General features: G+C 37.5%; 1 protein-coding gene across 7 annotated transcripts in view; it reads left to right on the forward strand.

Annotated features, from left to right (window-relative positions):
- COG3 (component of oligomeric golgi complex 3) overlaps positions 1 to 15,229 on the forward strand; it is a 30,614-nt gene extending 15,385 nt beyond the window's left edge. For 6 of the 7 annotated variants that reach the window (XM_015639463.2, XM_015639472.3, XM_033514677.1 and 3 more), the window contains 10 exons: positions 528 to 633; positions 2,499 to 2,623; positions 4,234 to 4,323; positions 5,835 to 5,955; positions 8,231 to 8,319; positions 8,417 to 8,551; positions 9,545 to 9,620; positions 11,070 to 11,197; positions 11,760 to 11,858; positions 13,065 to 15,229. In XM_015639463.2, coding sequence (XP_015494949.1) covers positions 528 to 633; positions 2,499 to 2,623; positions 4,234 to 4,323; positions 5,835 to 5,955; positions 8,231 to 8,319; positions 8,417 to 8,551; positions 9,545 to 9,620; positions 11,070 to 11,197; positions 11,760 to 11,858; positions 13,065 to 13,094 — 999 coding nt within the window. In that variant the 3' untranslated portion in view covers positions 13,095 to 15,229. Of the gene's footprint in view, positions 1 to 527; positions 634 to 2,498; positions 2,624 to 4,233; positions 4,324 to 5,834; positions 5,956 to 6,086; positions 8,320 to 8,416; positions 8,552 to 9,544; positions 9,621 to 11,069; positions 11,198 to 11,759; positions 11,859 to 13,064 lie in introns of those variants that run through there. The other variant, XR_004497614.1, reaches the window with a different exon arrangement.
- Positions 15,230 to 15,618: the final 389 nt, after the last annotated feature.

A 15,618-nucleotide genomic window follows, 5' to 3' on the forward strand; every position in this document is an offset into this window, starting at 1 on the left:
TGTTCTGCTCAGATATTAATGCAGTTCTTTGCCCATTCTTGTTGCTTCTTGTTGCTTTGAAGCAGACCAAGTAGTGGAAAAGGTTGAACCATGGAAATGTTGAGTAATGTTAGGAGAAAGCTTTTGGTTGAACTCCTTCAGGGAATAAACTAGAGAGTACTTCTGGGCCATTTGCACATATCATTTATGAAAATAAAGCCATCAAAAATGATCTGGTTAAAATCCAAGTAAGTGTGGAACTGGGTTACCCTATTTTGACTTTTCCTTTCTAGATGGCTTTATAGGTCGTTATTGAGAGATCAGTAAAACAGGCAAAATGAAAGAATAGTGCTTTACACAGATATGTATTTGTGAATCTTTATTGTATTGCAATATTTCTGCTACTATTTTGGAAACATCTGCCTTTTTCTTCTGAATGTGTTTGAAACACTGGAAGCTGGGTGTAGCTGATTTCTTTTGCAATTCATTATGCTTCTATCTGTAGTGTTATGTGATATTAAAATATTATTGTGTATCTTTCTTTGCAGCAAATTGCACAGAGTTTGAAGGAGGAACAGAAGAAGCTGCCATCTGAAGCTTCATTTTCAGATGTCCGGCTAGAAGATCCCGAGTCCTGCAGCTTAGTTAAATCTGGTATGAAATACATCTCATAATGTCAATTTAATGCATAAAGCTTATGGGATGTAAGCATTAACTTGAACCATCTGTGAGAAACTTGCATGTATCTTAAAGGGTTATTTTGCTAGACAAATTCATAAGCAATTTTGAGAGGTGAACTTTGTCTCAAAGTTTTAGTTTTGTATTTTTTTATGAGAAACAGCCTAATCTTGTTCTTTTGGTGCCATTTCTTTGTGCTTCCAGTGCAGTCCATTATGTGAAGGAACTACTTTTGCAGCCAACAGCATCTACTGTACTTAGTATAAACCTGAGCTTTGTATTCTCCACTGGAAAGTATCCCTGCTATTAAGATGGATAGTTGGGGATGCTTCTGTTTGTCAGCTGTGCTGAGAAAGATGATTTGATGTGTCAGTTACATCTCTTAATTATAGGTATTTACAATAATTCAGAATTTAGGACTTGACATTTTAAACGTGTGACCTATGTGTCTGTAAATTACAGCAAACTGCAAAAAAATTTCATCAAATGTGGCTGTTCTGATGCCAGTCATTTGAATGTTACAAATTTTTAAATTGCTGTTGAAGATCCATGAAGAATTTCTCCTTTTATTTTATCATTCTTCAGAGTGGTACAGTATTATTTCCCCAGCAGCATCTTTCTCAGCTCTTTATCACTTGTTTCTTGTATCCCTTTTGATTACATGGTGGTTTCTTGCTTTTGGCTTGGAAGGTCTGCAGAGGTGTTTCTAGCTGGCCTCCACAAATCCCATTGAGTTCATCATACTTCACCCCAGGTGTATGGAATTTGCAAGTCTTGTAAATCTCACCTGCACTCAGGAAATGGAGGGAACCTGTATGGTATAATTTGAAGATATGTGTCTGAGATAATTGGTATTATTTGCCCTTCAGAGGTGCCTCTCTTATTTCAGTACCTGCAGGAGTAGCTGAAGTGACTAATAAATGGCCTAGGAACCTCAAACTGATAGCATAAGATTTTACAGGCTTTCTAATTACTGTGACGATAAATTTATAGTTGCAAAAGGTAGAAAGATATTACTGGATTATTTCAGATGATTTCTGTGCTGATCACATAAAAACAAGTGCATTTTCCATCAGTAGGTGAAACTATAAAAATTTTACTTTTTTTAAATGGTTGGTATTTGATGCTATTGGTTGGTTCTGATGCTATCGACTCAGCTGTTTCCCAGCTTGATTTAGGAACAATGAAAATGTAAACAGACTTCTGTCTGTTAGGTATTGTGAAAATCCATTTTGAGCATACAGAATTATTAAGAAGGTTACCCAGGAGGAGAACTTTTTTATGTTTACAACAACCTCATGACAAAATTTGTTTTGCTGTTATTTTTACAGTTATTAAAATTATGTTTAAACCCTGTATTTTCTGCAACTGTAAAATCTATGTAGGATTATCCCCAGCAGAAAGAAAAACATGAAGAAATAAAATAGAATGTTTTTTTTAATTTTTTTTTTCCTAAGCATTTCCTGTAATTCTGTGATCTCTTACCATTTATTTTTCCTCTTTTCTCCTATTCTTTTTTTGTAAACTGTTTGATCATTTCAGCTGTTTAGTTGAGTGAGAGGTGTGTGCCATTGGAGACCTGCCTGTGAAACTAACTCATTAAAAAAGGTCGAGCTGGGCCACCCCTGAAAGCAAATTCATGTCTTTCACAGGCTTGTGCTTTCATCACATCAGAAATCTAGTATTGACCTGCTCAGAAGGAAAAAACAATTAACCTGTTTGGGTAAAATAAAATGTCATATTTCTGTGTAGAGAGTATAAAATGCAGTTGATATTACAGTCTCCTTTAGTTGAAAGGACAGACGGGCAAGTTTTTCATGTGTGTATTTACTTTTAAACAGGTTCAGCGGAATCCCTTAATCCCAGGCATCAGAGCACAATTTCACCTGCAGATCTGCATGGAATGTGGTATCCTACTGTCAGAAGGACTCTAGTGTGTCTCTCAAAACTCTACAGATGTATAGATGTATGCAAAAATTTCTTTTTCTAATTTATTTAGGTGAAGTTATAAAGTGTGGAGAGCACCATGTCTAAATATTTTAATATAAACTAGGAGTGGACAATTACTGGCCTCTAACCTCCTGGTCTTTCTGCTGCTATCTTTGTGTAAAACAAGGGAACCGACAAATTTAGGTCATCATTTCCAAGACAGTTTTATATTTGTAGAACTAGAAAAAAATTACACTGATTTATACATCTATTGCTTTTGCTGTTAGAGAAATAATTTAGTGTCTGATGTTCAAGATATTGGTCTCACCAAATCTGAGGAGTGAATAGGACAAGAAAAAATACAAAGTCCTGGGTCAATTACAGGGACTGATTTTATTGCTGAAATTACTGAGTGAATGTGTTTGTGTGATGTCTCTGGTCTTAAAAATGGTGACTCTACTACTTCTACATTTTGAAAACATTCTGAATTTTTTTTTGTGGTACATCTCTTCATGTTCCAAAACAGGAACCCATTTCCAAAGTTTAGAACAGTGGAAATCTTCATGTCTAGCAGAAACAAAAGCAGTGCTTACTTAACACATATTTTAAGACTTTCCCATTAGAATCTGTTTTGTGTTGCTCACTTAACAGCATATAAAGCTGACAAGTCACTGAGGAAACTAATGCAAGTATTTCTGCTTTTCTTCCCGTGTTGTATCTTTATTAGATACATTTAATGGACTTAAAAATATCTTTGGTGGGTGTTACATGAAATTCCTGCCAAGATGCTATTGCTAAAAAAGAAGGCGGAAAATGCTAATGCTTTATTGCTTAAAATGTCAATCCTGCTAAAGATAGATGAATATTTCCCCTTGTTTTCAGCTAGACCTTTGTAAATGAGGTGATTTCTGCATTGTTCCAAGGCTCATTTACTGTGTGTCTGCACAGAGGTTAATTTAGTTTTCCCCTGAGACACTGTAGCAAGAACTGGTAGCCCTTGCCTGCACCCTGTAGGTAGGGAAGACATGAATTCAGTGCAGCTGGTGAGTCTGGGGCAGTCAGGGCTCTCCTGTGCTCTGTTGCAGTGCTGGTGGGGGCAAGCTGTGTTCCTATGACTGGCTCAGCCATAGGATCATATTGCTGCCACTTAAGGACTTGCTCCGTGTCCCCTGGGCCATGGCAGCTGTCATGTTTGTTTACTAAGCTGTCACAAATGTTAGGTAATTTGAGTCTGCCTGAGGTTAAGCTCACTTGAATGATCTCCTATCTATTGCAGATGAGGCTTGCACGCACAGGTAGTTGCCCTGACATACAAAGAGGTGTCTGGTCAGGTTACCCAGCACACACCATTCATGCTGTTGGCTCTGATTGTGTGAGGTGTCACTGACCATGTTGCTACCCAGGTGCCAATTCAGAGCTGCAGGGCATGCTTGTTGTGGGTACCTGCATGCAGCCTCAGTGCTTGTAGCAAGCTTTCGTATGTGAATGTTCCGTCCTGCGTCACTGCATTTAGCCAACATGTATGTAGCTAGTTAATATGGAGTTTTATAAACTGGTAAACACATTGCTCACAAAGTGCAACTCTTAAAATTCTGCCTAAGCTTTGCTAAAACCTCTTTTGTTGGTCTGATTTCCTCTTCCCTGCAGAGGGCAGTGTTTCAGGGATTATCGCAAGAGGCCTTATCTGCCTGCATCCAGTCGCTGCTGGGAGCTGCTGATTCCATCAGCAAAAATAAGGTCAGAATCTGTGCTTTGGGTATGATTCCCACAGCCCCCAGCCCCTTGTATATCTAAAGTCACGAAGCAGTGGTTCAGAATTCTGTTAAAATCTCAGTCAAAGCATGTTGCTCTGCCCTCAGAGACTTGATGGATTTGCCAGTTCTTAGTTATGGTTAATGTATTGCAGGGCAAAGATAATGATTCACATGCTAGCCTGTCTAAAAAGGTGGAATACAGATCATAGCAATCGTGTTTACAGGCTGCTCTAGCTCATGGGAATTCAGTAAAGTGATGCCTAAAGAGAAATTTCTGCTAGAGGACTTTGCTCTCTGTATTTATTTTCACTGCCTGTTACTCTTTTCTCTTTTTCTCTGCCTTCATTATTTGCATTTTCAAAAATCTTTCTAAATTATATTTGCTGGGAAGAAATTTTAAGTATTCTCTGCTCAGAATTGTATTATGAAAAGTTTTGATCTTATGTGTTGCCCAGAATTCAATGCATCAAGTCATTTAAACTTTAATTGTGTTTAAGTAGTTGGAGTAAACTTTATTTTTCCTGTCACAATTCATTTAAATCCTGTAGCAATTTCCTAGTTCCTAACAGCCAGGAAGTGAATTTAAAAAAAAATAAATCTTAGTAGGCTAAAATTGTTGGATTTTTGTAAGTGGTAAATATTTAGTAATGAAAAAGGTTCTGGTTGTGATTGGAAATGAACAAACAAACCCAAACAACTCAAGAAGCCCTTTCCACCACACATTTTTAGTGAAATTTCTGTTTCTTGAAATTGCAGATTTAAATCTGGTTTCTTCTTTTCTGTCTTATTTAACATCATATCAAGGAAAGGTCTCTTCCAGCTTGCAAAAGCAAATTTGAATTCTAGAGTGCTCATTTTACGTCAATGAGTCATGAACTTTAAAGATTAAAACCTGCACACAGTGTAAAGCATGTAACTAACACAACAAGCAGTGCAAAGATGATCATTTCGATGGTGTGATCTTGGCCTTCTTTTACTCTTTGTATCTTTGCTATACTGTTTAGAAATTAACTAAGCTTTGTGTTTAATGACATGAGAAAAATGTGTTGTAAGACCTTTGCAGAAAAGCATGGTTAATCAAGGTTATTACAGGAACATTAGCTTTTTTTAGTCATTGTCATGATGAAAACAAATTTAGAACCTCATGTTTTTCAACTTTATATGAATTACATGAAATAATTCCTCTCTCTGAAGAAGAATAAATTTTTATCTTTCAGATAGTGGATACCTTTACGTAATGAGGACATTTAGTAATATGGCTGTGTAATCTAATTCTTCTAAGAAATGGGAATAAAATCTGCTTCCATAGTGCAGTGTATTAGGAATAGTACAGAAGTGGGATTTGTTGATCTCAGAGTGTAATTAATGACACTACAGGCTAATGGAAAAAGCTTGTTAACTAATAAAAGTGGAAATGTTGAAACTTTGCTCTTCATTTAATTGTTTGGGGTTTATTTTTTACGTGTAATGCATATTCTTTTTTTTGTGCTGTAGACCCAGGTTGATGGACAGCTTTTCTTAATAAAACACCTTCTGATTCTTCGTGAACAAATTGCTCCTTTCCACACAGATTTCACCATTAAGGAAATTTCCCTGGACCTTAAGAAAACTAGAGGTACTAAACAGTTGCTGGCTACAGAATGGGATGGGATTGTCCTCCCTTTGTGCCAGCAAAAGTTTTGGGTTTATTTTATGTTCACTTGCAATGACCTGTGTGCTTTTTCTAATCTCTTGCTTTGTTTCTAGCTTCTCTGAAAAAACCCAAAACCATTCTCCTACTCAAGGCAATTCAAGATGTGTCTAATAAATTCTTTATTTTTGTATGAAATGCATTTGCCTGCTTTCACTACTGACCTAACTCATTTGTCCAGTCTTTTTTAAGAACAGCTAAGTAGTCTACATTTCTTTTGCACAGAGATGTCTTTCCTCTTTTCTGACTTGTTAAAGGACTATCTTTCCTTACTGCTGCTTACCAGGTGAATCTAACAATACGTAGCCTACTTAGCTAAAGGAAATTAAGATTTCCTGGACCTTTCTGTGAGGTTTTTGATTAGAGAAGGATTTCTTATTTTGCAAGTTCAGTAAACAATATTGGTATTATGTAGGAATCATCTCTCTTGTAAGAAAATAGAAGTAGTGGCCATGTTCATGGTTTTTGAAATTGTACTATTGTTCCTTCGTAAAATTCAGGAAAAAAGCTCTCAATACAAAACTGAACTGTCATACACTTTCCAAGTTGTAAAGATAATGGGAAAAATTGTTGGAAGCATGTCAAGTTTCTCTCCTTTCATTCCAGAAGTAAGAGCTGAAGAAATAACTTCCCTTTCCTGCTAATATGCTGCAGTCTTTACTCTGAAGCAAGCATTTCTTACACTAACCATTTCACTTGTTGCATTTGAACATCAATGAAACCTCCTACCTGTTGAGTGGTTTCTAGTTGACTGGAGGGTAAAGGGTAAATACATCCTTTTGGTGTCTTGCCCTGGCTGACACACAAGTTTGTTCTCCATTTAATGGAATAAATTTTTGTGCCAGCCAGTGCTTTGCAGGTGGTAGTGGTAAGTAATGAAAAACTGTTTATATTGGGTGGTGGTGGCAGTGGTATTGAAAAGATGTTGTGCTTAATTCTTACTGTGGTTTAGCATAGGCCTGTAGGGCTTTTATATTTGGGATGAGTTGTAGAAGAAGAATAACACAGCTAATAGTGTTTCTGTGTTCTAGCCAAACTTGCTGCACACAGGTTTAAGATTTAATTTGGTATTTACAGATGAAGTGACACTGCTTACTGTAAAAGTCATGTGTTTCCCCAATTTCTTTGAAGTAGTATAATGTTAAGGTTCATGGAACTGAAATATTTGGTGGGAAAAAGGACTAGCTCATAGTCTTCTAATCAAGAATTTGTGAAATTTTGGAATTTCTCAAATTGCTGGTAAAAAATTCAGAGAACAGAAATAATCTTGCTCTGTGTTCACCTTTCACTGCATAGGAGTGCAGATTCTTAGTTCAGTGCAATAACTACAAACCTGTATATTTGGTATTCTCTGTTTATTTAATGCCTCAAAGAGCACTTCTTTTTCTCTTATGTCTTTTTTTCCTCCCCCTGTTTTATATAGAGTGCAGAATTTCTTTTGAAATTAAAAAAAAACCACAAAAACCAATAGATGAATGTGTAGGATGATAAATGGCTGACAGTAGAGTAAAAAGCTATACTGCAACTAATAATTTTCTTTTTCCCAATTTGGCTAGATTTCGTCTTGACAGCAACCTGTTAGGACTATAGGTGTAATTTCAGTGTCTTGTGTTAATTACAGACATTGTTGCTTTTCATTCTTGAGATTTCTGTAGAGAATATAAACACGAATGTATTTCAACCTTGTTGTTTTGTTGTTTAGTCCTAACTATAACAGCTAAGCACAGAGGAAAAAAGTGCCAATTCAAAGTTATTTCATGCAACTGTAGTTGGTTTTCCCAGGCAATATGTGCAAAATTTTGTATATTGTTTGTAAATGCTTAACTAGCTTCCACATGTAAAGGTCTTCCACTAGAAGATACAGTAACAAGAAGAGGAGAGCTCACACAATTTTCCTGTTGTACAATTTTCAACTGCAGTTAATATCAGTGACTTGTTGGTTTCCTGTAAGGTGTTTATCTGTTAAGACTGTGCAACTGTTAGGTCTAGGTGCATCATAGGTGCCATTGAAAAGGAGTGAATTAAGCCTTGTGTGCTTCTGTGCTTGTGCATCCACCCCCAGCAGTGCTAGAATCATTAATGTTGCAGTCATAATCATTCATGCTGGGCCATTTTTTATGCATAAGTAAGTGATTAGAGTTTGTAGATTCTGGAGCTGAGTGGCATTGACTTACAGTGTGAGTGACTTTCTGATTCACAGATGCAGCATTTAAAATCCTGAATCCTAAGGCAGTTTCAAGATTTTTTAGACTAAACAGCAACAACGCCTTGATACAGTTCTTACTGGAGGTAATGCAGTCTTATTGCATTAAGATAAATTGGGTCATGTAAATGTGTGGTGATCTCTGGCAAGTGTAAAGAAGAGAATTGTTGTTCTCTGTTCAAGGGTACTCCAGAAATCAGAGAACATTATATCGACTCCAAGAAAGACGTAGATCGTCATCTGAAATCAGCTTGTGAGCAGTTTATTCAGCAGCAAACCAAACAGTTCATAGAACAGCTGGAGGAGTTCATGACAAAGGTACAAATGTGTGTATGTGTGCTAACCTAACTGAAATACTGGTAGGATAAGGGAATTGGTATTTAAATTGGATATATGACAAGCTGCTAGTGCTATGTGATTAGCTGAAGATAATGTGCTTTCCTTTAAGTTCCAACAGCAATTTTCCAGGCATTTTTGAGATTAATGAGTTAAAGGAAAATGTCATTGTTTTTAAAAGCAACCCTTGTGTTCTTTGATCAAGAAACTTTAATTTTTCCTTGAATTTTAACGGCTATGTGGTAGTAGCTTTTCTTTTTGCAGAAACTACTTTTGACTGGATTTGTAAGTCTTCAAAAACACCCTTGGGTCATGTGTGTTCTTGAGGGAGGTCTTAGAGCATTAGATATCTTGTCACAACACATTTTTTCTAGAACCTGCTCTAGAGGTCAGGATTTCTAGGTACCTTGAAAAAGCCTCACAGCAGGATCTATTCTGAACCTTAGGTCCTGAGAATAAGTGACATGACCTCTTAGAAACTGGGGCTACAGCATTGCATGGAGTGCAGATACCCCAGCTTCTGTTTTTTTAGAATTTAGAAGATTAAAGTATTAAATTTACTCATGCCCATCATGCTGGGGTAGGGGTCAGTGGCATGCTTAAGGTATAGATGGGTAACTGGTGAGATTGATAGATTGTCTGAGTGATCTCAATGATTCATTTGGAATCTGGGGAGTTTCACTAAGCTGCTTAAGGATAAATCTCTTTTGAGGTTTTGTATCCTTAGGTGCCTAAGCATCTTTGTAAATTTAATCCCATTTTGAATTTTACTTTCAAGAATTGATCAGGGTTGTAATTTTGAATTGCATTTCTGTCAAGCTGCTTCCCCTGTGTGTTGTTAAGTCAGGTCATAGAGGAGACAGAGTAGTGAAGATTCTGTACACAGTGGTATCTGAGTTGTGCAATTTTTACTTGGTCATTTTGTTGTGAACTCAACTGAAAGAAAAATGATTTTGTTGATTTTACTTGTTTTAGGTAGCTGCTTTAAAAACAATGGCCACTCAAGGAGGTCCCAATTACAGCCTTTCACAGCAACCTTGGGCACAACCAGGTATTTACTTTGGTTTGTATTCATGTTACTGTTAGGACTGAAGAGGTGGTCAGAATAACTTGGACTGAGAAACTGATTGATTTTGAAAAACTCTACATATAAGAACTATCTACCTTTTTCTTGCAAATCCTGACTTCCATTTTAGCCTCTGTACTATTTGAAATGTCTTAAGCCAGCTCTAAAAACCTGAAAAACTTCAGAATATATATTTAATTGGTGCAGTAGATGAATGCCTCGAGTATTTCTCAAGCTGTGATTGTTCTTGCATGTAAACAGCATTTCTGCAAATGCATACAGAATGTGCTTAAGGAATTAGTTGATTACATTATGAAAAAGCTTTTGTTTTTGTAGGAAAGAATGAATACCCATTGAAGCCCTTACTGTCTGTACATTTGGTATTTACTTTGTTTTCAGTTTTCCTGTCACTACGCAGAAATGGAATCTGGGTTTCTTTCCCTCATTTTAAAAATTCAAATATGAACACTTCATGAGAACATTTGGAGCAGTTTTAGATGCTCCTTGGTTATTTTGCTCTTCACATGACAAAGTTATGCTTCTGGGTGAAAAAATCTGATTATTCCAAATCATACATTGGAACCTTCTGTTGCATCATTTTCTTAAGATGCAAAGCCAGCCAGCTATGTTCATACATAATTCAGTGCTGTTCCATGGGTCAGACACTCTCAAGGGCTAACTCAAGTTTCTACTTAACATCTCCTGCTTCTTCAGGAGTATTTTTAATGTTTGTTTGGAGATAATTATGTGTATAGAAGCAGATTGAAGCAGAGCTTCTGCTGTTTCCTGGAGTCATTTGTCTGGGCAGTGGGACTAGGCAGAAAATTTAGATGTGGCAGAAACTGAGGGAGGGAAAACCCACATAGGATATTAACTTCAGTACTTTGAAACTACAAATATATTTTTCCCCTGGCCTTTAAGCAATGATCTTGTAAAATCATTAAAATTCCTAACAATAAAGAAAGAAGGTCTTGTCTGACAGAGGATTCCTGTCTGGTTAATTCAAAATCCAGATTTCTGTGCAGCCTTTCCTCTCACAGACATGGCTTATAATCAGTAAGGAACATTTGTGATATTCTGTTCTCTATACTAGCACTGTTTCCCAGCAGTTTCTTTTCCAGGTAAGTTTTCTGGGTGGTAGCCTATGTGAAACTTCATTGCTATTGGAGGGCTGTGATTTCAGAAACCTCAGGAGGATGTGGTAGCTTTCAGAAATGGGGTGGGTGCATTTTCTGCAGGGAAAGGCAGCAGTGTCTGGCAGGCTGTGTCCTGTGATGGGTTTGACACTGCACAGCCCAGCACCCCCTCTCTCCCTTCCACTTCAATCTGTGGTAATGATCTGCCCCAGGAGAGCGGAGGTGATTTTCTGGAGCGTAGGTTTCAGCAAGCCGAACTCCATTTTAGCCTGTTAAATATATTTTCTTTTACTTTCAGCAAAGATCAACGATCTGGTCTCTTCCACTTACAAGACAATAAAAACAAAGTTGCCATCAACTTTACGAAGCATGTCCTTATACTTGTCCAATAAAGATACAGAATTAATTCTGTTTAAGCCAGTCAGGGTGAGTATTGCTGCCATGTTTTCCTGCAGATGTTTCATGGTGATATCATCAGCTTAAAAACGCCAAATCCAAACAGCTCTACTGCTCTCCCTTGTTCCACACAACACACACGTATTACAGGGAAGTAATTGCTGCTCTTTGCTGTGTACATCTTCCACTTGGCACCAAATGAGCTACCGTAAGGAAAATTAACTCTGTCCCACACCAAACCAGTCAGTTTTGGTCAGTTATGCATGGGCAGGAGCGCCAGTGGCAGAGAGGATGATACAGATTCAGTGGAAAACCTACTGTAAACCACCTGAAGAGCCAAGCTTGAGTTTTAAGCTTCCAGGTTAAGTCTGTAGGACTCAGTGTTTCACATCTTAGCTGAATTTTTTATCTCAGGACTAATGTGGATTCCTTGTAGCTGTTTTGGGGCTTGTTTTAGAAGAGTTCTTGAAGTTTGACTGCATCTCCCCACTGGGTTACTTCAGTAGCTATTGTGTGTACATTGTGTTTGTTCTGCTTCATGTTTAAGTTGGTGTTGTGTTTTTTAATACTGATTTTTCATTGCCTTTAAAAGAATAACATTCAGCAAATGTTCCAGAAACTCCATGCTCTGTTAAAGGAAGAATTTAGTAATGAAGACCTCCAGATCATAGCTTGTCCTTCAATGGAACAGGTATATATTGAAGCTCCCTATTTTATCAGTTACTCTTTCATGTGACTGGCTTTTATAAACATTGATTTTTTTTCATTTTTCGTATTTCTAGTTTTCAGAATCATTATTTATTTCTTATCCCCCTTAATCCTGGATGATTAAACTTTGGGCTTTATCTGATCTTAAGACTCTCAGCTAGGAGAGGACTTTGTTTGGTTGGGGTTTTTTAATGAATGTCTAATAGATTTTCTTAAACCAAGGTGGTGATTGATGTTGCTGGGGATTGAGTTGTACAGCATTGTAGAAGAGTCTCGCCATTTCCTGGCATTGTTGTCTTGGAAAGGTATCAAGCCAGTGAATATGCCTTTAAAAAAACCTGTGCATTTGACAAATACAGAAAGCAGCAACTTTTACATTTAGGAAGCATGAGAATGAATTACTAGAGTGCATTTAAAGTGAATTGTATTGAGAAAGTGTGCAGATGTTTATGGAAGTGTAACCCTATGTGGTCTTTAGTCTCAGAGATAATTTGGGTTAAGAATTCCCTGTATTGGGATTCTCTGTCAGAAACCAAGTAGGCTTTTAAAAATGTCACTTTGACCTTAGTAGTCTAGGAGATGTGGGTAGAATCTTGATTATCACAGGATGCCAGTATGTAAACAAGTAATCTAGTTTATGGATTAGAGGATGTTGCTTGCAGCGTGTGTGGCCACAGCAGTGTGTGTAACAACTGTCCTGGAGCACTGAGTGGGAATGATGCACCATAAGGAGTTGGGCTTATCCTGGAGGAGATGGCCTCCTCTAATTGTTAATCTGATGAACCTTAGGATCACTTACTCTACAAACTGAAGTGTGTGGGAAACCGTATTGTAATCTGTGGGAAATGAGTACTATGAAGGATCCCAAATGTGTTTCAGATATTTGAGGTGAATGGTAACATTTTTTGCCAGTGTGCCTGTGTTTTGGAATTTCTTGACAACACGTGAAGTTGTCTTAGGAAGTTTATCACAGTAGTTTGTGACTGCTGAAATAAGCAGTCAGCATGGTCAACAGTTGCATTTTAAAAAGCCTGTGAGTAGGCATTTGACTGGAAATTTTGGCTGTTGCTTTGTAACTGTCTTCTGATTAATGTGCTTCCTAGGAATACTATTTAAATGTTAAAATATGACACATCAGTTCTGAAACTTGGCTGCTCTGTCTAACATAGGCTTTCTTTTTGTCTTTCAGGTGAACTTACTCTTGTCGATGTCCAAGTAGCCCAGCAGTGAGGCTGCTTGGAATAAGCTTCAGCCAAATGCTAGGCAGTGAAGGGAATGCAGAGACATTTGCTTGAAGTAAATGAAGGATCCCACTGTGCAGTCTGGTCTGCATCAGAACTATCCAGGCTGCTTAACCCTGTTTTAGGGAAAAAACCCAAAATGAACAGGTTTGTTGATTTGGCAAAGGTCTTCCTGTTCACTGGGTTGAGCAGTGGACAGAAGAAAATGAAACAAAAATCCCTTTGCTGATCACTCATATGAAAGCTCAATTACTGCCTTTTCCAGATATTTTCAAAACTGAAAACCTTTTTTATTTGTTTTTTTTTAATGTAAAAACCGTTGTTGCTTTCCCTTAATGAGCTGATATGTGGAGTGGGAAGCCACACTTTCAAAGAGACGCTGGAAATACAGTGCAGGGAATCAAATGAGAGCAATAGATATATGTGAGACTTGGGAGATGACCACATTGGTATGACAATTTGACTTAAGCAGGCATACTCTGAATTTTATTTTAATTTCCCTGAAACTCCTAGTAATCCACCATGTGCTTGAAAGTAATTCAGAGGTTCTTGCTTGGGAAAACCTAATTTCCCACATGTGAAGTGTTTCTTGAAACACAGGATGGGCTGTCTTTCTTACACTCTTGTGACTGGGAGCTGTGAGGTCTGACCTGAAGTGTCATACTCTAGCCTTTCTCCATGTGAAGAGTCTCAGATCCTTGGGATTTGCAGTGGAAGGAAAGCTGTGCAACACAATTTCTGTTTTTTCTGAGGGAACCACATGTTTTCAGCTGCTTGACAGCAGTGCTTAACATTGAGGTTTTCAGCTACCAAATTTTAGGGCAGAGTTGGTTTTTTTTTCCTTTTCCAAGATCAAATGGTGATGTCACATAACTTAAAGTGGGAATGAGATCTGGAATTGCAGAGCCTTTGTGCCGTGGAGAAAGTGCTAATCGGGGTTGTGGGGACCTGAAACCTGATGTGCAAGGCTGTCAAATCTGCATTGTAAAGAGAGGATAAGTACTCGGTAACTTGTAAACAGTGCACCTGTTGAGTGAACATTAATTGGACATTAGTGTGGAAAGCTGGATGCTAAATGCCTGGCTCTTAATGGAATGAACACTTCAGGGTGTCTCAGTGTGTAAATCTTCGTTGTGCAGCACTGAAAAATGAAAATGTAGTGGGTGATATGACAGATTTTTAACTTATTTGTAAAGCCTGCTCTGTATACATTTGAATATGAAGAAATTTCCTTGCACATTGGTGGTATTTTGATTTAATAATTTTCCTGTTATAAATAACAAGGCCGGAGTATAAGATGGTGGGATTGAAAGGTACCACAAGAAGTGTTACAGCAGTAGTGCTGAGATACATAAATGGTACTCATAGGACCTTATATGACTCCTTAAAAATTAAGTAAAGGAACTAACAAGGAGAAAATCTTGCCCTCTCCCTTTACTTATGTAGAAATACAGGCTGTAAAATAATGTCCAGTGCATTGTAATATATGTATATTTGTTTTTTATAAAGTTTTTCAGAAGGACTGCATGGTCACTGTACAGAGTTATGACTGACTTAATACAGACATTGTACAGAAGAGATGTGAAGGGTAGACCATGGCAGCAGTTGCTCTTGTGCTTGGGATCTTTTTCTCTCTTAGAGTACCCAAACGGCTCTAGGACAGCTGGTGGAAGGATTAGAAGAGCAATCAGTTTATACAGCCTGTTTGCTAAATGAACATTTGTTTAAACATGTACAGTTCCAGATATTTACGTTTACAAATAGTGTAAGTACTTTCAAAAGATTAATTTAAGATGCTTTATATTATCTGACTAGAAACTTGCCATTTTTAATTTTTTTAAATAAAAATGTTGCCTCCTATTTTGGTCCAAGAGTAAAGCTTTATTCTGTATCCTGAGGCTTGTCTGTCAAGATAACTGTAATACAGAGACAATAAACATCTTGTAAGCACAAGTTGTGCATTGCTGAGAAGTGTTCTTTTTTTAGCAGTAAGAGAATTGAGTCTGTTTGGCACAGATACATACCTGAGTGCTGAATGTACAGCTAATTGTTAAATTAATGCCTCTTTATGGTTATAATAAAAGTAAATTTGTATTTTCTTTACTGACAAGCAGTCTTGTGTGACTAAATGGTCTCTTTCCTTGCAGTTTAGTTAGGAGGAAGAAACCACAAGTTTGAACCACAACTGTAATACAAGAACATATTTTAACTAAGTTGGCTTTTACTAAGAGAGCTTGAGAGCTGGTGGCAGAAAACAAAAATACTGCTGTGTTTGATGACTGTTCTTGCTTGGTTACTCACAGACTCAACTACCCAGAGTTCCTCATTACCCTGTGGTGCTCTTCTGGCCCTTGGTGGTGTACACATCATGCAGGAGCTTGTGGTTTGTCCTCTGTAATGTCAGTATGAGGCTTCCCTTCACCCTCTGGCTTTCACAGTGTCATTTGAATGAACTATCGATGTAAAAGTTCCTTCCCTGTGGAATTTGGCTTCTATCTGAGA

Source organism: Parus major, chromosome 1, assembly GCF_001522545.3.
Source record: "Parus major isolate Abel chromosome 1, Parus_major1.1, whole genome shotgun sequence".
Classification (NCBI taxonomy): Eukaryota; Metazoa; Chordata; class Aves; order Passeriformes; family Paridae; genus Parus; species Parus major.